Source organism: Protobothrops mucrosquamatus, unplaced genomic scaffold (genome assembly GCF_001527695.2).
Source record: "Protobothrops mucrosquamatus isolate PMUCROS unplaced genomic scaffold, P.Mucros_1.0 scaffold1470, whole genome shotgun sequence".
Lineage (NCBI taxonomy): Eukaryota > Metazoa > Chordata > Lepidosauria > Squamata > Viperidae > Protobothrops > Protobothrops mucrosquamatus.
Genome location: NW_015387648.1, coordinates 186,174 through 207,181, shown reverse-complemented (window position 1 = coordinate 207,181; position 21,008 = coordinate 186,174). Strand labels below are relative to the sequence as shown.

General features: G+C 36.8%; 1 protein-coding gene across 1 annotated transcript in view; it reads right to left on the bottom strand.

The window, feature by feature from the left end:
- Nucleotides 1-11,920: 11,920 nt before the first annotated feature.
- Nucleotides 11,921-21,008, bottom strand: part of SDCCAG8 (serologically defined colon cancer antigen 8) — a 109,283-nt gene continuing 100,195 nt past the window's right edge. The window contains exons 18-19 of the mRNA XM_029285285.1: nt 12,699-12,825; nt 11,921-11,944 (exon numbers count right to left, since the gene is read on the bottom strand). Of these exons, the coding sequence (XP_029141118.1) occupies nt 11,921-11,944; nt 12,699-12,825 (151 nt within the window). The remainder of the gene's footprint in view (nt 11,945-12,698; nt 12,826-21,008) is intronic.

Genomic DNA, 21,008 nt, shown 5'->3' with positions numbered 1-21,008 from the left:
GGGCATTTTATTCAGGCAGCTAGGATCTATGCTTTAAAGAAATAAGGTAGATATCATTGTACTTCTACACTATATAGGTCAGAAATACTGTGTACCTCTTGTGTGGAAGGCTTATAGAATAAGGCAACATCTGCATTATTAAAAATTGTGAAGCAGTAAGGAACCGTCAGAAAGAATGGCTAAGAGAAATTTAGTTTTTGATCAGTGTCTTAGTACTATCTATTAAATAATAATACATAGTAGAAGTATTCTCAGTTCAGCAGTTCTAATATGCAAAAATTTCTTTGATGTTCAGATGGAGAAGGTGGTTAATTAGGACCGCTTCTCTCCTTTTGGCATGGATAAATAAGAGAAGTCAGGAGTCCCATACTCCTAGTGTCACCATTGATTTCCTACCTGAAATATGCCAGCCTAAGCTAATAAAAAAGCCTGACATATATAATATATATTTCTTCTCCTGTGCAGCCCTTATATAAAAGTCTGCACATGGATCAGTCTTGCTGGATTGGAACAGGCATGCCCTTCCACAGTTCAAGGCATTTATTGATTTAGACTGGTGTGTGCCTGGTCCATTTTAGTTTGTTCCTAATTATGTTATACATAATCATTAAGCAGATATAGTTCAATACTAAAGTATATAGATCCTCAGTTTAACAGACTGTTTAGGGGAAAGGAGTATTCATTAAATTTGAATGTCTGTTAAACACTCAGGTTGCCCTCCGCCTCCCACCATCCTTGTTTTTCCCCCCTTCCTAGTGATGAACTACAGGAAAAATAACTTTCAAATGCAGCCCTTCAAGGGAGGTAGTTGTTCCTAGCATCAGTCTTTGGGAGGTTTGGTAACACTTTTTCTCTCTAGCTCCTGTCACCAAGGAAGCAGTGGCCAGAGCTGCAAGTGAGGGAAGGGGAAGGAGTCACAGCAGTTCCTTCTCCTCACAACACCTCCCCAGCCTTTTTTCCTCAGCTCAGCCCCACTCCTCCTCCTCCCATTGCCTGCCAGGTTTTCTCAGTCCCTTTTCTCCTTAACCCTCCTAGGAACTTCACCATTGAATATGTAGAATTCACACCCATCACCCGCCTGATCATACTTGCATTTTCTGTCTCTCAAAAGTTAAACAGGAAGCGTATCCATTTTTGAGGGTTTAGCAGCAACTGCTGTCCAGACCATTTCCCCGAACAAGGGAGAAGTTGTTTATTTTGGGATATTGCCCACGTGGAAATTTTGTTCATTGTATCCAAAGTCCATTAGTCCTGCACTATTTGTGGTGGTCAATGGTAAAATATTTTTTTAAACATGCTATTAGTCAGTCAGTATGGAGGAATAACATTCCATGCAATCTCATTTTTACATTCTACAAATATTATATTTTACATTCTAAATCATTAATACTATTTTTATGATGACTTGATTTTTTTTTAGTCATAATCCTATCTGATTATAATTGTTTCTACACATTGCTTTCAGAGTTTTGATGTGTCGACCAGGGAACTTAATGTTGTAAAATGATAGAGATTAAGAAAAAAAAAATGAAATGTTGAAATACATAAAATAGAATTTCTGTGATCTTTTTCTTTGGTTTTGTATAAGGGATATTTTACCTTGTATAATTAGTCCCAAATCCTAGATTAGTAATACTTGCTTACTAATATGTTATCAAAAACAACATAGACCAGTTATGCTAATATGCAAAAAAATATAAAAGCAAATACTCCCCAGTCGAGTTATGCTGTCTACTCAACATAAAATAATTGATGAGTAGCTGTGTATAAAATGAGGCCAATGTGTACTCTTTTTCTTATTTTATAGGCCAAGCTGCCTCATTTAGGACACTCGTTCCACCAATATTAGGTGAGTGAGGCTTGATTCAGTTTTCCCGCCCTCTCACTACACCCACTTTTTAACAGAGTTTTAAGTTTTTAACAAGGCTTCCATGTCTCACCCTTTCTCAGTATATAATATGGATAGATGAGAGTGGTATTTATAAATATTAACTCTCTTTTGAATTCCTCCTGCCATTCAGTCTAATTTGCTAGTTCAGAAGAAATTAGCTTTTGTCCAAAGGAATCAAAAATATATTCTGTCATCTCATTGTAAAGTCATGTTACTTGAAAAGTTTGAATGACCCCATCTCTATTGCAGGGTGCAAACACTGGGCTTCAGAAGAGAATATTTCAGCATGACTGCAGTATTGATCAGGGAACACATTACATTTTGTGCAACACTGATGGGATCAGGCCATTACTTCAAAATCATTCGTATTCAATAGTGAATGGGCTCTACCATTCTGAAGTGTTCATTGCTTACATCATAGATTACTTTTTATATCATTACTATAAATGAATGCTTTGATAACACATTTTTGCTGTTTGCTTTTTTTGAAAAATTCACCAATGAAGTAATAGAAGTATCATAGGGTTAGTCTTCAAGTTCTAGATGATCATCTGAACATTTATGAGATCAATAATATCTTTAATATTTCCTTGGGTCTTCAGACAACGGCAGTGCTATTAAGTACACAATAAAATGTTAGACCAGCTTTCAATTTTGCTATTTGCTATTTTGCTGAAAAGGAACTTATAATTTGAGGAATATGTGATCAGCTGATCAAAAAAGCAGCTGTTGGCACTAGATAGCAACACTAAAACCATGTGTCTTATGAACAAAATCCAAAATATAGTGATATATCTCTTTTATATTGAAGTGATTATAAAGTAATTGATGAAATTAATTTATTTTACCTGCAGCTTCAAAGAGCAATGAACAATACAAGCAATGCATGGTATTGCATTATTTTTGCAGACATGACCCTTCACTTTTTCATTGTGATATCAGATATCTTTTCCTGGAATCAGTGGGCTTGCACCAAACAGGTTCAGTACCATGTAGTTTCTATATGTTATATATTTCATATAAAGGACATCATGAGTCTGTTACTTCCCCAGTAGTCTTACAGATCAGGGTCTCAAAGAGAATTTGTATTTTTACAGCATTTTGCTGGGAGCAGTATGCTAACATCTAGCCTTGAAGTAGGAAACAATATTAAACTAAGTTATATGAAATGAACCAGATTAGCCTCTGCTGTTTTAACTCTTTAATTCCTCTATATTGTGTCATTGAGGGAAAGAGATTAATAGATGACCATATAAATAGCATAAATACATTTTGATTTATATCTTTTCTTTCATTCAGGAGTTCAAAGTAACATATATATAAGGAGTCTCTCTTCGTATAATCCTATGAGATAGATTAGCTGAGAGAGTGTGACTAATAACGATGGCCATTGTCAGAAAGGACTGACAATTAGGTGGGCAGAAAGAGAAGGCATCCTCTTTTCCACATAAAAGACAGTATTATAGAAAGCCTTATCATAATTTTCTCCAAATCAAATAGCATCTGTCTTTAAATCACAGATCTGCCACAGAATTGCAAATGAGTCCATATTATAAAGAACAGAACTTTTGCCATTTTGTATAGAGAAAATATTTAAAAGTCAATATTTAAATTGCCTCTGAATTTATATATTATTAATATTGGGCTGACATCTGCTAGTGAACTAACATTCCTATCCTCCTTCCCTAAAGCTTTCTCAAAGCTGGAATGTAGCAAACGCATGCCTGCTCATCTAATGTTGGATGCAGCCCACTATAACTCATTCTGATAAGTGGGGGGGGGGGGAGAAATCCTCCAAAGCTGGCACCTATTTTATATCAGTTGCCTGCATTTAGTGTGTTGTCCTCAGACCAAGTCAGTACTAGAAACTTCGTACCTTTGCTTTCTTGTGCTAAGGACAGGATGATGGAAATCGGAAGGCCAAAATACTTGAAGCTTACCAGATTGACTAAATTTGACACAGGTCTATATAATTTGGTTTGGTTTAAAGGCAATTGGGATCTGAATTCATGTTCCTATATGAAATAATCCTTCAGAATGTGGCAGCTAGTCTTCCCAAGTAATACATCAGTATTTTTTTTTTAAATAGAACTAATACTATGGCCACAATGCATTTGTAGCTTTTCTACTCTCTTGCAGCTTTTTCTGAATTTTGCTACCCTGACACAAGAGCTTTCAAGAAATTGTATTTTCAGTCTTGTTGGCTCCAGCTTATACTTGCTTCCAGGACATGATGTCCTCTTACACTGCAGCCATCTTGAGGACATCATAGATTTTGGTTTATAACTAGGTAATTTTTGCACACAGCTTGGCTTCCCATCATAATTCTTCCAATACATTTTGCTCATTGCAGAGTATTTTATACTTATTTATTTTTATTTTTTTTTTAATGAGGGAAAGTGTCACTTCTTGAAGCTGGCAGTTCTTGCACAGGTCACCTTCTTCTGCTAGAGTGAAAAATGTAAGCTTTCCTTACTAAGTGCAGGGTCTCTATTATTACACCTCATGTACAATTTTGCTGCTACTGTTTGTACTGTCTACAGTAGAATTTCCTTATCTTGATCCTGGTAGTGCATTTACAGGTAAGCATGAAATGTAAAATATTTATTTAAATAAAAACTCTAAATTGATAACTCAATTATCTTCCCTTAGCTTTAGAGTTTGTGAAATTTCTTGACCCTGCTAGTTTTTTCAGAAAATCCCTGACAGATCTAATTGTATAGTTAAGGATATTAAGCAGACAAGACTAAGTCCAAGAAACCATTGTATTTGTACTTAGTTGTACTTAGGCTATTTCCTTTAGCATATGATCCATAAGGATCTAAAATAACTACAGGTTTGGGTTTTTTTTACTTTTTATATACTACTTATCTTTACTGTGTTTACCCTTACATATAGGGACTCTCATTTGTGTATTTATTTATGCGTACAGTATAAATAAAGCACAATGTCAATCTGTTATGCCTATGTTGTTTCTTTGAAATGCATACGCGTATTAAAGTTACAATTTTTTTTCCACTTTGTTTTAGGATAGAAGCAATTGCATACCCTGTTGAAATGACTGACATACATAATTTTAAATTACAGCAGATAAAACTGAAGTGGTAGACTTTCTAAAGTATAAATCTGAACATACAGTTTATACAGACTATAGTTTTAAGAGGCTGTTGCTTTCTTGTGACCGTGTGTGCATCGCCTCATTGTCCGTCTGATGGTGTATGTCAGTCTTCATATAAATTATCAAGAAACTGCTCTGTTCTCCCATATGGAAATGTCTCCTTTTAGATAATTCGGTAACTAAGAACATTTATTAAATTCTAATTATATATAAGATACCCATTGTTTAAAGACGCTCACTGTCTAAAAAATATGGGAAAGGAATGAAGAAGCCAGAAGGAAACCAGATGCAGAATTTGTTGTATAATTTATACACAGCCATTGTAAGAAAAGCATGCTGGAGGACACATTTAAGAAAAAACATTTTTATTTTTAACTGAAATTAACAGAGCATAGCATTCATTATAGAAATGCATTCCATGTATAAAAGAATACAAGTTAAATAGGAAAGATTTTGGAATGAATAATAAAAATTATGAATGGAAACTTACAGAAATGGCAGAAGTAATAAAGTCAGGCTTAAGAACATAAAAAGGCAGTTCAAGAATATGCTGGGTGCTTGTTTCAATAACTGATGAGAAATTACGCATTCTGGTACTAATTCTGCTTTTGCAAAATCATGAGTAATAATTACCAGTTTGTCCCAAACATCAGTAGCTTGGAAAATCACAGATTCCAGTAATAGCATCCCTACACTCATTTCTGTTACTTTTTCATGCCTAACTCAAAATTATGGAGTTAAGGTAGCATCTGTGAACATTAGAGAACATTCCATGTAAAGTAAATATGTTGTGTAATTAATTTATATTAATTTATTTAAAAATTAGAATGCTCTGTGTAAAACAATTCCAAAATTTTTAAGAAATAAGTTTGCCAAATTTGTAACATTAAGAATACAATCCTAAAAACTGCAAGTAAGCATTTCAAGAGCCATAGGATTTTAGATTTCTCTCTGTGACTTCAGAAACTGAGTTCTTGAGGCCCTATCAGGCAGTCTTCAGAAATCAAAACTGACTTGAAGGCAATCAATCATTTAATAAATCTCCAAGATCTAGAAATGGAAAGCTTTTTTAAAAAGGAGAGATTTCAGAAAAGATGCTTAGTTCTACACGGTTTCCTACTGCTTGCTGCTTTCAATAAGCATTAAAAATAAATAAGGAAAGGAATAAATATTTGTTCACTTTCTTTACTTCAACCTTGTCAGATTGAAGCCACCAGACTATGTCTTGTGAGTTCTGATATTTTTGCCCTTAGTATTTTGACTACAAAAACACAAACTGAGACAATGACCAACAAAACCACAGTATCATTTTTGTCAAATTGACTACCGCACTTCTTTATGAGCAAAAGATTGAATGCCTTCAAAAATACTTTCTCTATATAATGTATATTGTTTTGCTTTCATGGAATTTCAAGTGCCATGGGTTAATCTTTGGGGAATTCTCTCAGAAATGGTATATGGTCTTGAGCAGGGTGTTGGACTAGATGATCTATAAGGTCCCTTCAAATTCTGTTATTCTGTTATTATTATCCCATCTAACACCAGCCAGTTCTATTGTTGCAAGGTTGTTTCATCATGGATCTTCAGAACTTAGCTGTTTCTGTTACAGGAAGAATAACAGACAGCTACCCCACTCTTCTGTAAAGTTATCCAAAAAGGCATACAATTTAATTATATAATCGGCAAGAACTAGAAATACAGCACTGAAATATGGTAGTAGACAGTATAAAAAAAGTAGCTGCAAGTATTTTAACTGGGATAAACTGTTTTAGAAACTGAAACTGGTAGCAATAAAATAATTGTTGCATGTTAAAGTGGAAAAATAATCTATTTCCGAGGAAGGGTTAAAAATTATGGCACCACCCACAGAAAAGGTCTATCTCTAGTGATTATTTCTGAATTGTTTGGATGACAAATTCCCAAACAATGATCACACTTTTCAGCCAGGCATTTATAACAATATGTGGCCCTTTAAACAGCTTAGAATTTGGTCCTTAAAAGTACCCTGTTTTCAAACTGCTTTGGTTTTAAGCTTTCATTGCAAAAAAGCAATGCTGTTTTTATGGGTCACAATTATTGGAAACCAATATCCAAGATAGCTCTATACCTGAAATGAATTAGACTTCGTATCTACATTGCTGAAGTCATCAGATGCCCAATTGGAAGACAAAACATTCTCAAATGAAACAAGTGGTGAATTGAAAAACCAGAAGAGTGCAGGTTTCCAGGGACCCACGGTGGCCAGAAGTCAGATCAGATTTAAGGCAATTTGGAAATGCAAAAACAAGTAAAAAATAGCATATGAGAGTTCAAGTAGCAATGAATCAATGCCTAGAGATTCAACAATAAGTTTATATGTTCATTTACATAATACGTACTTAACTATATTTTACCATCCGTTTCACATATGAACTGTCTTATTTAAATTGACATAAAGAAATACACTATGTGAATTCTGTTTGTAATCATTTACGTGATAGCTCATTTATACCTGTAAGTAATCACCTGATAAGTTTATCAAGAATGAATCAGCATGTGTGAACAAATATTTGCCAGGGATGCTTGAGAAACAGATTAGCAAAACTCAGAATATTTAACAGTGGAATGCTTAAGAGAACCAAAGGAATAAAAGGATGTGTACTTGGTAAAGAAAGAAATGGAAGTAATGGAAAATAAAAATATGTGCAGAAATGTCTAGTTCTGTCTAAATACATGTAGGATCTTAAAATGTTTGAAAGACTAGTAAGAGCTAGGAAAAATATTACTACTGGTTGGAAGGTAGTGGTTGCCGAGTTTGGAGAATGAATGCAAGATTAGGTGAGGTGGGAACAAATTCTTGAGGAACACAGAATGGTAAAAAAATAGGAGGAAAAACAGGGTTATGCATGTGCTGAACCTTCCCACTGAAATCAATGGGATCACAAACCTTAACTTTGTCTGGACTGTGCCTTAGTTATATGTAATCATTTCTCAGTTAAGTCAATATTTATTATACCATGAAAACATTTTATGATCAGAGGTATGTAACTATTCCATTTAAAACACATAAATTAAGATTCCATGCTAGAATTTGAGTTATTGCTCCAGGAAATTCTAATAATTGCATAGCTATTTGCTAGTCATTTTTAGTTATAAAATGACATAATGTTACACTTCTGTTTACTTCTGTCAAGCATGTACACATTTATTTATTTGGGTTTTTTAAATCTACCCTACTGCTGAAAATTCAGGGTGGATAATATTAAGAAACATTTTATTCATGTATTTAATAAATATTTATTACATATTTATAAGGGTGAAATGAAATTATTGCTATTTTAATGAATATTCAAAGCAAATGTGTTATTGGTCCTTCTTAGTTTCCAAACACCCCTTAAAACACTGTGTATGAAGAGTTTAAATAACACTGCCTTGGACACGTCAGTATTTATAATTTTTAATGATAACTAAAACTTTGCTGTGAGTCACCATTTTTCAAATAGTCAATTATTATTTGATTTCCAAGAACTTTCATTTTATTATTTGGTACAATTTCTGCATTGAAACAATACTGTGCAGTCCTGAGATCTATTTTGCAACTGAATGTCACATTTCACAAATACAGCTCTTGTAGTATTTATTCAGAAGTCAGTTTGTTCAACAACTTAAGACTTTGATCAAAGATTGGTTGTTAGACTTGCCCTCCCTTTCTCCACTACAAGCTCACACATTTTTCCTCTTGCCAGTCAACCCTCTAGTTTGTGTACTCTCTCCATCAGAAGTCGACTTTTGATTATAGCTAGATTTATAATAAAATTAGAAATTTTGCCTCGAAAATGAGTTCAACATGGATTTAATTTGAAATCATTCTTGAGAGTTCAATTTTTTATGAAATTCTTACCTCAGCGACTATAACCATCATGGGCATCAGTCAAGACATTCTAGATCAGTGTTTCTCAACCTTGACAATTTTAAGGCATGTGGACTTCAACTCCCAGAATTCCAGTCAGCATTGCTGGCTGTGGAATTCTGGGAGTTGAAGTCCACATGCCTTAAAATTGTCAAGGTTGAGAAACACTGTTTAGATGCTCAGGATACTCCCCATCAGCCTCCATATTAGCCCTGCTTTTTAAATTTATGCTTCTTTGGCAGATGGACATATTTACAAGCAAAGCACAGGGCTGCATCCATTTAGAGTTTTTAATGTGGAAGAATGCATGTGGGGCTATATGGAATCCAGGTGCACTGAATATAAATGCAACTTTAAATTCTAATACTTTGATTTGCAATGTAAAAACTTTTTATATTGTTTTAAATTTTAAAATGAAAAAATAGAGACATTTTCAGTTTCAAAATACTTGAGTCCTCTTATAAAAATGGACCAAATGTTCAACTATAGCCTTGCATCATCTCTGCCTTTAAACTGCAGGATAAAAGAACATTCCTGTTAGTTTCCTACAACAAAACAGTTTCCCGCTCTGCCACACTGCTCCAACTTAAAAAAATAGCTTTTTGCTTATCCAGCAGAAATGCTAAGAGGCTCAGCTCCACAGCTTCCTTGCGCTGATTTACCATTTGTTGACATGCCTTCACAAGAGTCTCCATCTTGTTGCCACTGCCTGGAACAATGTGAACCAGCAGAAAAGGATATTTTGTACAAGGAAATGGAAAACATTCTAGCAATAGCAACAGCATTTCGACTTGTATACCACTTCACAGTGCTTTACAGCCCTCTGTAAGTGATTTACAGAGTCAGCATATGGCCTCCAACAATCTGGGTTCTCATTTTACCGACCTCAGAAGGATGGAAAGCTGAGTCAACCTTGAGACGCTCAGAATCGAACTCCTGAAGTCAGCAGTGGGTTAGCCTGCTGTACTGCATTATAACCACTGTGCCGCCACAGCTCTTCTATTTAGACGTTCTACTTTGCACAGAGGAAGAAGGTGGAGGTAATGTGGTCTTTGCGGGTGGGTGGGGGAAGGGTGTGACTTATTTGACTCCCAATTGCTTCTTTCTGTGGGATCATCCATTTCTGGTTGTTGGCCTCCTATAGCTGTAGCTTCTTTTGTGAGAGCTTGGAAACCTGATTCTCCAGGTTTTGTTTTTTAAATTGTTAAGAATAACCAGTTGACCTAAAGAGAGGATGCTGCCCTGGGTGGACAACCTGAATATCAGTCTGCTTCATGCTGTGGAACACAATAGTGGGAAGGGGAGGGTGAAATTGACCAGGTTTCCTCCTTTATGGCAGCTAAAGTTCTCCAGAGACCCCAGAGGCAATGGAATTGGTTCTCTCTGCCTCTGATACATTACTGACAGTCAAATACAAGAACCTCACAAAGGTTATTAAATAAGGAAGTAGATTACTAAATTTTAGAGCCCAATTTAGCTCTGGGCTTGCTAGGCTGAAGTCATCTTCATTCTCTTCATACTGTAATAACTATTTGATGAACAACAGACAGCTCCCTTTCTCCCAGATAATGAAGAATGTGCAGATCTTCTGAACTTGCCCTATTTTTCAATCAACTCTCCTCTTTCCAGAATCTGAGAATATTAACAACCTCCCTTCTTCCTTCCCCACCAATTACGAAGTCAGGCTGGGGAACATGTTCCACTTGCTGGGGAGATGGTGGAGGATCCAGGGTACTAACGCTGGAGAGGTAAAATATTCTTTCTGTCAAAATTGCTCCAAAAGATGGAACATGCAGGGAATCTAGTCAGAGATGCTGGCAGTTCCACATGCCTTTCCAACAGGCAGCACAAAAAAGTCAAATCAAGAACAGGAGTGGTGTCTCAGGACAGCACAGCTCTTTTGTACCGTATACCTGTTGAAGAACACTTACAGCAAAGATGTTGGCTTTGTGGTGATAGGACAAATCCATACTTTAAGACTGTATTTATAGATGTGAGTCCTAGGCAGATGGTAAAGCCACAGACAGGGACTAAAAAAATCAGCCACTTCCACTGTCGTATATTTTTTCTTTCAATTCAGCCCAACTTTAATATATAATATTTGCTTAGACTGACATTTATTAAACATAAAGGTTTGCTACCATCATGTTGAGTTCTAAGGAGAATATGATATATGTAGGAATAGCAGCCTCAATAGAAGAGTTTTGTCTATATTATATATTATTATGCCCATTTATCTGAAGAGAAGAAAAATCAATGATCATCAAACTATTTATAAAGCCATTGAGAATGTCATTTATATTTATCTGACCTGTTGTTTTAGACTAATATCTAAGATTGTTTATTTAGGTTTTCACGCACCACGCTTAGTGCAAACAACACTACAGTCCAATCAGGGGAGATGCATTTATGATCTTTTAGACATAAAAACAATCATTGATAAATACTGCAGACTATACAACAATACTAAGCTCCAGAGCTGTAGGAAGAGAAACTTATCATCATCTTGCAAAGACAGAACAGATTTCAACCTTATTGGGGGAACTGTTCCTCACTCATGGGGCAATAATACTATATCTTAATTCAGAGGTGATGTGTATATAACCTCTCTCATCAGGGTAAAATATCTGATAAAAATTATGTAAAAATGAGGAGTACTGGTGGTGGGGAATAATACTGCATTTAAAGCTGGTTTTGATCCAGTATAACTTCTATGCATGTTTCAAGTTCCATCAAAAAAACAAACAAAAAAAACAACAACACAAGTGTCAATCGTCTAAAAGTATAAATAATCCCTCAGAAATTCAACCAGAACTGTCTTCTTGAGAGAGGACAAACAAATTATTGAGTATCTAAAGATATTGGATCTGAATATTTGACAATCCAAGACAGAAGGGATGACTTTCCCAGCAAGGGAAGACATATTGATAAATGCTTAACGATCTAAGCACATCAGGTCTTTATGCTGAAAAAAGGTGATTAGCATTTTCCTTCTCTGATGTCTTCCCCGAAGTGTTTTCAACTATGGCTGTGGGGCAGAGGATAACTGAAAGAAAAACAAAAGATGGACTTTTAACACTTGCAGGGATCTGCGTCCTTACATGATGTTTCTGTGTTTCTTATTTTTTAAAAAAAATAGTTGACAATGAATGAATATCCCATAAACAGGTTTTAAATCTTTTTGCTTGTATCGATTGTGTAATTGACAGGTCAGAATTATATTTTACAATAATACGTTGTAAAAAAAAAGGCTTCCGTGATTTCTCTTTTCCCTTCAAAAGAGGCAACAGATTTGTGCTAGAATACAATTTTATGAGGTTTATCAAAGAATGGACAATTGTATTAAATCAGGAAAATTTTGTTTAAAGTTTAAAACAATTAAAGCACTTTTGTGAAATGGTTCTCTTCATCTTTATAGACTACTGCTGTGAATGGCAATGAATATTCCTCAACCCATGTTTTACCGCTTTAGCACAGCCAATAGAAACAGAATGATGTATTAATGACCGGGCCTAATCACCTGCTGCAAAAACAAATAGATGCTGAATGTTAATAGAAATAAACTCAAAATGGGGCGAAGAAACAAGAGAAATGAAATCAGCAACTCTATAGTAGTTCCATAAGGAAAAGAAAAAGAAAAGAAAAAAAAGAAAAGGTGGAGAGCATTAAAAATTCTGATTCCATGAGAAATGAGAATGCCCATCAACCATGCTGTATCAATAAACTGAAAAGAAAAAAGGAGGAAAAATTGGTCTGCACGAACTAAAGTCATGAACATTTCTCCTGGTTTTCAGGGTTACCTGAGTTCGCAGAAAATCCACCTCTTCTGTAAGTATTTGCCGCTCCTTGTATAACTCATTCTGTTTGTTGAGTAACTCCACAAGCTGCTGGGCAGAAGACTGGCAATGCTTGTCAAGCTGGTGTAATCTGGATCAAATATATACAAAAGAACAGAATTATAAATGTAAAGAGTGAGCAAATTTGCAAGAGGTATTCTTTGGATGCCTTTCCCTCTATTATGGAAACATTGCCAGGCTACATTCACTAGCTTGTTGAAGAAAAGTTACTCAATAGCACACAGAATAACAGCTGAAAGGGACCTTGAAGGTCTTCTAGTCCAACCCCCTGCTCGAGCAGGAGATGCTATATCATTCCAGACAAGTGGCTGTCCAGTCTCTTCTTGAAAGCCTCCAGTGATGGAGCACCCACGACTTCTGAAGGCAAGCGGTTCCACTGTTCTCGCCATTAGGAAATTTCTCCTTAGTTCTAGGTTGCTTCTCTCCTTGATTAGTTTCCATCCATTATTTTTGCCTTGTCTTCTGGTGCTTTGGAAAATAGGTTGACCTTCCCTCTTCTTTGTGGCAGCCTCTGAGATATTGGAACACCGCTATCATGTCACCCCTAGTTCTTCTTTTCACTAGACTAGACATACCCAATTCCTGCACCCGGTCTTCATATGTTTTAGCCTCCAGCCTCCTAATCATCTTTATTGCTCTTTTCTGCACTCTTTCCATGGTCTCAACATCGTTTTTTATAATATGGTGACCAAAACTGGATGCATTATTCTAAGTGTGGTCTTACTAAGGCTTAATAAAGCAGTACTAATACTTCATGTGATACACAATGCACAATGTACTATATATCACATTCCTATTCCGAGCTAGGAAACAGTATAGCTTTACAATTGTTGTAAATTATGTATGTACAATTTATAATATTGATTGTAAAAATATAATCCGGACTTAGATCTATTGAGATTCTGATGTTTTTAATTAAATAAGGTCCTCCCTCCCAAACTAAACAGCTATATATTTATCAGCCCAAGATAACTATAAAACATATACATAATAAAAAAATCACTCAACGTCTGTCTCCTGGTTATAGACATACACCATGTTGTAATGCAATGTTACTAAAACAGTGGTTGGTGCAAACAGCACTTATTATCAGTTATATGACAACCTGGAGCCCTTTATATACTTTGCCAGAAATGAAATTCCTATTTTTTTACAGTTTAAAGCAATAGCTGCAGAATAGATATTTGAGACAGTCAAAGGGAGATGTATGAAACGAAAACCTGGAGCCATTCAACCTACTCCTTAGTCTCTGATGTACACATATATTTGATGAGATGTTGTCATTAATCAATGCAAACTGTATGAAAAAAAATCTTGGAATATGTCTTTTGGGATGATCCAAGGGCATATTAAATCAAAACTGTTTGATTTAATATTTTTGAAGGCTAGAGTTCATTGATTTACATGGTTTCTCAGAAAACTGTCTGGACAACTATCTGTCAGTGATGTTTGAAACTGGATCAACAATACATTGGAATTTCTTTTCCAATTTCTGTACTAATTCTAGTTTTTATAGTTGTGAGGCTTTGGTGTTTGTTTTTTAATTGATTTAGGCTGAATTTCTCTTGCCTAAGCAATGGGGAAATTTCATGGGTTATGTGTGCTCCCTTCCAATTTTATGAATCAAATCCCTAAGTAGACAAGAAAGCCTTTTTTGAACCAGGAGTACAGATGCCAGCCATATGAACAATACACTGGAATTACTTTTCCAATTTCTGTACTAATTCTTATTCTAGTTTTTATAGTTGTGAGGCTTTGGTGTTTGTTTTTTAATTGATTTAGGCTGAATTTTTCTTGCTTAATAAGGTTTGCATGTCTTTATAAACTCTTTTATTCTGCTGTTCAAACATACAGCATCCTTTGGAACCTCTTTTCTCATTTGTATTCCACAACAGCCATTGTAAATCAATTCTAATCTGTTCACCTACTTCACTCAATCTTGAATAAGGAACGTGTTTTGACTGATTTATCCTTTTCATTCACCTCCTGTCTACCTTCTGTAGCAAATGTTTGACCTGTTTTTTTTTTGTCTGATTGATGATTTGTTTATTTTGATTTTGGCATCAGGATGACTCTGGATAGCTTGTTTGCTTTTTGGCCACACAACAGCTATTTATTGCCACAAGAAGCCAATTCAAACATTCGGAAGGAGAAGCCCTCTCAGCCACTTGTTCTGCCCATCACCCTCCTGGCCCCAAGCAAGGGGCTTTCAAGTACTGGGGCATGTTATGGTACCTGTTTCTCAGTTCCCTCCTACTGAGGGCAGATGGGAAGAATAGTCAGCCCAGCAAGCAGCATTAAAACACCACTACCTGGTTCTGCTATTTCTCTGTGCCTCTGCTTATGTTCTGAAACTGGGAATACAACTAGTTATTTCCACAGCCAAAGTGCTGAGTTGGAGAGGCAGATAGCAGTCATACGCAGCCTTGCTTTCTTTGACCAACTGAAGCAGCATAGGGTCCTTGGATTGTCCAAGACATGCCCAAGACATGCTTTTTACCTTCCATCCCTGCTTTTGAAGACAACTGCTTTAGCCAATAAAAATTACTTGCCTTCTGATTGACATCTGTGAAATTAAGAAAGATTGCTTCATTCTAGTGCTTGGAGATTTGGGTGGGAACCTGAACCTGCCAGGGGTGCCGCAGAGTATGGTGAAAAAAGTCAAGATGGTGGCCATAAAAGTGTGATCAAAATTTGCTGTTTTTTTTTTAAATGGGCAGAGCTTCAACTGTACCATCACAGCCACCATCTTGACTTTTTTTTTTAACCATACCCTGTGAACACTCTTACTATCCACACTACTATTATTGCAGGCCTTTGGACACAGCTCCCACCCTGAAGCCTGATCCAACAGCCATTAGAACAGACTGATTCCCTCTAGCTCCAAAATGGGAAGAGGGCAGTTCACGCAATCTCCCTGATGACCATTCAAAAAAAATAAAATTAACAGAGAACTAACCAGTTCTGATTCCGGGATAAGGGGGTAAAGAGGAAGTGAAAAGGCTGGCAGGTTCATGTCCTGACTGAGATGGAAGGGAGAGGAATGAAAGACGGGGGTTGTTTGCCTGGAGAGGTAAGACAGCACAGTTCACTAGCTTTTGCCTGGCTGTTGTTTCAGCAGCTAAGAAAGCAGCAGCAGGCAGCAAATAATATAAACAAGCAGCCTTATGTTCAAACACCTGTGACATCAATATAATTAGTCCAATGACAAATTCCAGGTTGGTACCCACAGAAACACAGGCAGGAATAAATGAAGGATGCTTTCATGAAACATTTGACCACCATGTCCTGAAAAATATGAAATACCTGCAACTCGACAGTAAATTGTCAAAATAACTAAGGACACAACCAATCACTCCATTTCAATGTTAACAAAAATAGTGTGGCCAACTAGGGAAACTGGTGATCATGGAAACCTCCATGTGTTTGTGAAGAATCGGACAGGACTTCTCCATAGATGGCTTCCTTTATGTCAAGAAAATAACCTCTATTACAGCAGAAAGGCCAGTTGTGACTCCGTCCCTGAAGCTTTAAACCTGAGTTCGAGATGGTACAGATCTCCTTGTGGAGGATCAGTAAATCTGAATGTCTTAAGAGGTGAACATAATCCCATTAGAGAGGACCAAAGGTTGGATGTGAAACCGTCACGTCTCATTAGCAGAGTTTATCCTTCACTATAAACTTGGTTAAGAATGAGAAGATGTACAGAAATGGTCTGCCCAACAGAAAATAAATGCATCTCCCAGGGCTAAGTTGCTTCAGTGTTAACAAATGGAACACATCACCAAGCTACATGATTCCCCTTTGTGGAATGACACACTTGGATGAATGAATTTATTCATGAAGACATGCCTGTTCACTAAGACATGTGACATATCGCAACATGAAGTATGCAGGAGGTACCCAGTTGCATATGGCATGGTAAGTGCAGCAGTGATATTATTTTTCTGACCACTGTTGGGTTTTCTGATACACCTTCAATGATACAATTGTGAAACTTACTTGCAAAAGTGCATAGCATTCCAAATGCTGCCAGAAATTCTAACCCAGTTATATGAATGATGGCCTTGGTTGCCATTCAAAGATGTTGGAAGGGAAGGCAACGTGCCATTAGACCTGTTTCCTATCACCCCTAGTAATATTTTCAGATGGGGAAAGGGGTGCATGTAAAAGTGAATGTACACTAGGAGAAGTTAAAAATAGGATGATTGTTGAGAACAAAAAATGCTCTGTAGACATTTGCCTAAACATAATCACCGATGGTTTTCAGCACACGACCCAAGAGCCCCAAGAATTCCTTTGTCTTCAGTGCTCATTATGAGGATGATATTGAGGTTCAGAACTGAGATAAATGACTTTTCAAGAAGCTCTAGGAGTTCTGTTTGTAAGCCCTGGAGCTTAGCCAAGAGAGACTTATTGACATCACCAGGAGCTGATGGAAATTTATGCAAATGAAATCTCCGAAGCTGTTTTACTCATCTTGATCTGAGATATCAGCACTTTGCAGAAGCCCGGAGACCCCCAGTGGTCACTCCTTCAGATAAAACTGGTAATGAGGAGTGGCTCAACTCTATACATTTTAGCTATGAAAATGCAGAGGAAAATTCTAAAGGCTTTATTTTATGGCTAACAGAATGTTCAGAAAATGACAGAATATTAAAAACTAAACCTATGCCATATATGATGAAGAAGATATGCTAGAACTATATAATAGGACAGCCCTAGAGTTAATCATGTATTTACTATGTGGGAAAGATTACATCAATAAATTATGACTTTCTTTGCAGAATAGCTTGGTACATCTTCTTTGGAAATGAGTTCCATAATGCAGAATGCATTTATCTGCAACAAAAAAGGGTAGACACTCATTTTTAAATTCCTGTGTCTTCAAGACCCTCCTTGGAATCTCCTAATACCTAACCAATATTTCGGCTGCTAGACAGATACCTGTTTATTTTCTTAGGCTTCCAAAGTTTTGCCTTTTATCTAGAATATTCTAATTGTGAATGCTATTTGTAGGTGCAACTTCATGTTTGTAAATACAAGATTTCATATTGATTGTATTATGTTATTTGATTCAAAACATTGTGTTAACTGTGAGATTAATATATGAACAACAACCCCCCCTCAAATAATAAGTTGTTCCTAGTAATATTTTTTCTACAATAGTGTTATTGTGCTGTGCAGAGTCTAGGGAAAGAGAGAGCAGATTTTGGAGAAGGTGCTTCTTAAGACGCTGCAGACTATAAACTGTAGAAATCAATTGGGTCATCTTGAAATGCTGAAAGCATTCACAACTCATTGCCCAGGTTTTCCTAAGGTAATCTTGGGTGAAGTAAGAAAAGAAATAGAGTTTATTCTATTCTATTCTATTATTCTATTCTATTATTTCTTTTATCACAGTAGATGGCAGCACCTAGCCAACTTTGGCTGATCTATGAAAAAAAAATAAGTAGGGGCAGTCTATCTATTTATTCAGCCATTCATTCATTCACTTAGCTTGTATGCCACACCATTTTTGAAGAGTCCAAATACTTACAAATTGTAACCTAAAATTAAAGCCTAAAAAGTCAGTAACATAATAAACTGATTTTACACACACAGACACACACACACAGACACACACACGTGCTTGCAAATGTCCTCATGCAACAGTTTCTTATAGACAGCAGGAAAAAACTGAGACCTGTGGCACCTCCTAACACAGAGCTTTTGTGGCACCTCTCTTACCCAGTCCCATCAGGAACCATGAAGAAAAACCAAATTTAATCCCAATCCTAGGACTAAATCCTGACTAGGACCCAGTCATTTTAAGAAGGGAAGGTTACTAATTTTCTAGAACAGCTGGATTGAACAATGACTTCTTGAGGACGGCCGCATCAATGCTTCTTCTAAAGCACCCAAGGATGCATTTACCAACACTTGCACCCAGCCTCTCATTATTTCCCTTAAAGCTTTCGGTAATTAGATCAGGAAACTCAAACCCAGGGGTCTTCAAACTTGGCCCTTTTATGACTTGTGGACTTCAACTCCCAGAATTCCTCAGCCAGGCACGCTGGCTGAGGAATTCTGGGAGTTGAAGTCCACAAGTCATAAAAGAACCAAGTTTGAAGACCCCTGCTAAACGTATTGCAACTAACCACGTAAAACGAAGTCTCTGCCATCTCATCTGGATTTGTCTAGCTGACATCTAACTCCAAGCAAATGTCAGCAATTTTATCCTAAAGATACTGTATAACTTCACTGCAATGACCCAGCTCAGTTATATCTAATAATACTGCTTGATGTATCCATATCTGTTGATTCACAAATGTAGAAAGAGCATAGAAAGAAGCAACTATTTTGAGCTCTCAGAACTCATCAGATAAAATGCACCACCATGCCTATTCTTTCTTCTGAACCTTTCTAATTTGTTTTAGCACAATGAAGATAGAAAAAAAACTTCAGTTTAATCAAGTAAATGGAATCTGTAATGCGTACAAACAGACTTACTGTTCTTCCTGCACTTGCCTTCAAAGTAGGTTAGAATGCAGTAAATTAGTTTATGACCTAACAGTTCTACAATTCAGAGACTAAGCTGGCAATAGTACTGCTTCTACTAAAACAGCAGTGTGATTATCCTAAAATGCATTTGCTACTAAATTACCCAAAGAGTTAATCAAACACATCGATTAAAACTTAACTGGCAAAGTTGTGGTTAGCAACTTTGGGTTTGCTTTTTGGTTGTTCTTATTTTCTCTTCTCCTTTTCTATCTGTGCATAGACAGCCAGATCCCACGCTGGGCCATCCGCTCTGCATAGTAATTCCCACAGCAGTTGTCTTGAACCCACCTGAAACTTTACTCCTTCAGCAGACTGAGATTGTCTAGTTCCATCTTTGTTCTCCAGCTATACATTTATATATCCTTTTCTCAATTTAAACTCACACTCCTGCTTGTCAGTGTTTTCGCCCACTACAACCCCCCCAAGTTTCTTTCTGTATAAAATTGACTGTCTGTTCTTCTCTCAGCTACTTCCCACTCTCAGTTATTCAGTCACAAATAGAGGTTTTGTGTGTATGAGTTCTCATGCATTAGGATTGCAGGCAGTATTTACCATCTTCATCCTTTAGTATGCTTTATTATTCTTATTCCAGAGTGTGCATTTGAGTTTAAACTCATATCTGTGTTTTTGTTGTATGGCAGCCTCACTCTTGGTATCTCTTACACTACTTCATCTTTATTTTCTAGAACCCCTTGGAACACCAAGAAGCTCCCTTGGATTGAAGGCCAGATAAATCCTGTTCAGGAACAATAGTGTCAACCATTGCATCTGAGTCCATTTTTAAAGGTGAGGCAGGCACATTCTGGGAAGTCCTTCAGGAAAGTGCTGTTTCAAAACCAGTAGGTTTTATTAGGCACCTGGAGCAGACCAGCTGAAAAGGTCCTTCCCTATTGGACATGTGGGAAGTCAGCCCCCCAGAGTAGGAAATATTAAAAGGGCAGAATATTATATTTCCTCAAAGGATCTTAAAGAGGCAGAAAAGCATGCCCAGTTTTCTTAATAGGCCCAAGTCTCCCTCCCCCAAGCAGAAACCAGCTCTGTAGAAATGCAGTTGTAAATAATCCAGGAAGGTTGGAGCTCTCCAGCTAGAATCTTAGGAAGACAAAGACACCTAAAATCTACATACCCCACCCAAAGTCGAAGACAGGACATAATAGGATTAACCCACAGATGCCAAAGGGGCACACTCAGACTCAGGTCAAAGTTCATGCCAACTCCAAACAAAAGACTTCAGACGGTATAAAAACCCACTCCCTATATAAGCTCTCTCTCTTTTTCTTCCAGAGCCATCTTTCTCTCTGGCTCTCCTCTTCAATAAACTGCAACCTTTTTTCTAAAGCAGTCGCCATGTTGTTTATTCCCGGCTTGGACTGAACCATGATGAAGACTTTTCCTTCAACATTCCATAGTAACCAGAAAACGATATGACCACAACAAGGGGCTGATGGAAATGTTCACCACCCTCTAATCCAGGGGTAGTCAACCTTGGCTCTTTTATGACTCGTGGACTTCAACTCCCAGAATTCCTGAGCCAGTATGGCTGGCTCAGGAATTCTGGGAGTTGAAGTCCACGAGTCATAAAAGAGCCAAGGTTGACTACCCCTGCTCTAATCCTTTCTCAGCAATTGAATGGAAGACATTAAGAAAGCTCAAGGTTGTAGATTATACTGGGAAATATCCCAGAAGAAAGCAAACTAACAAGAACCTATT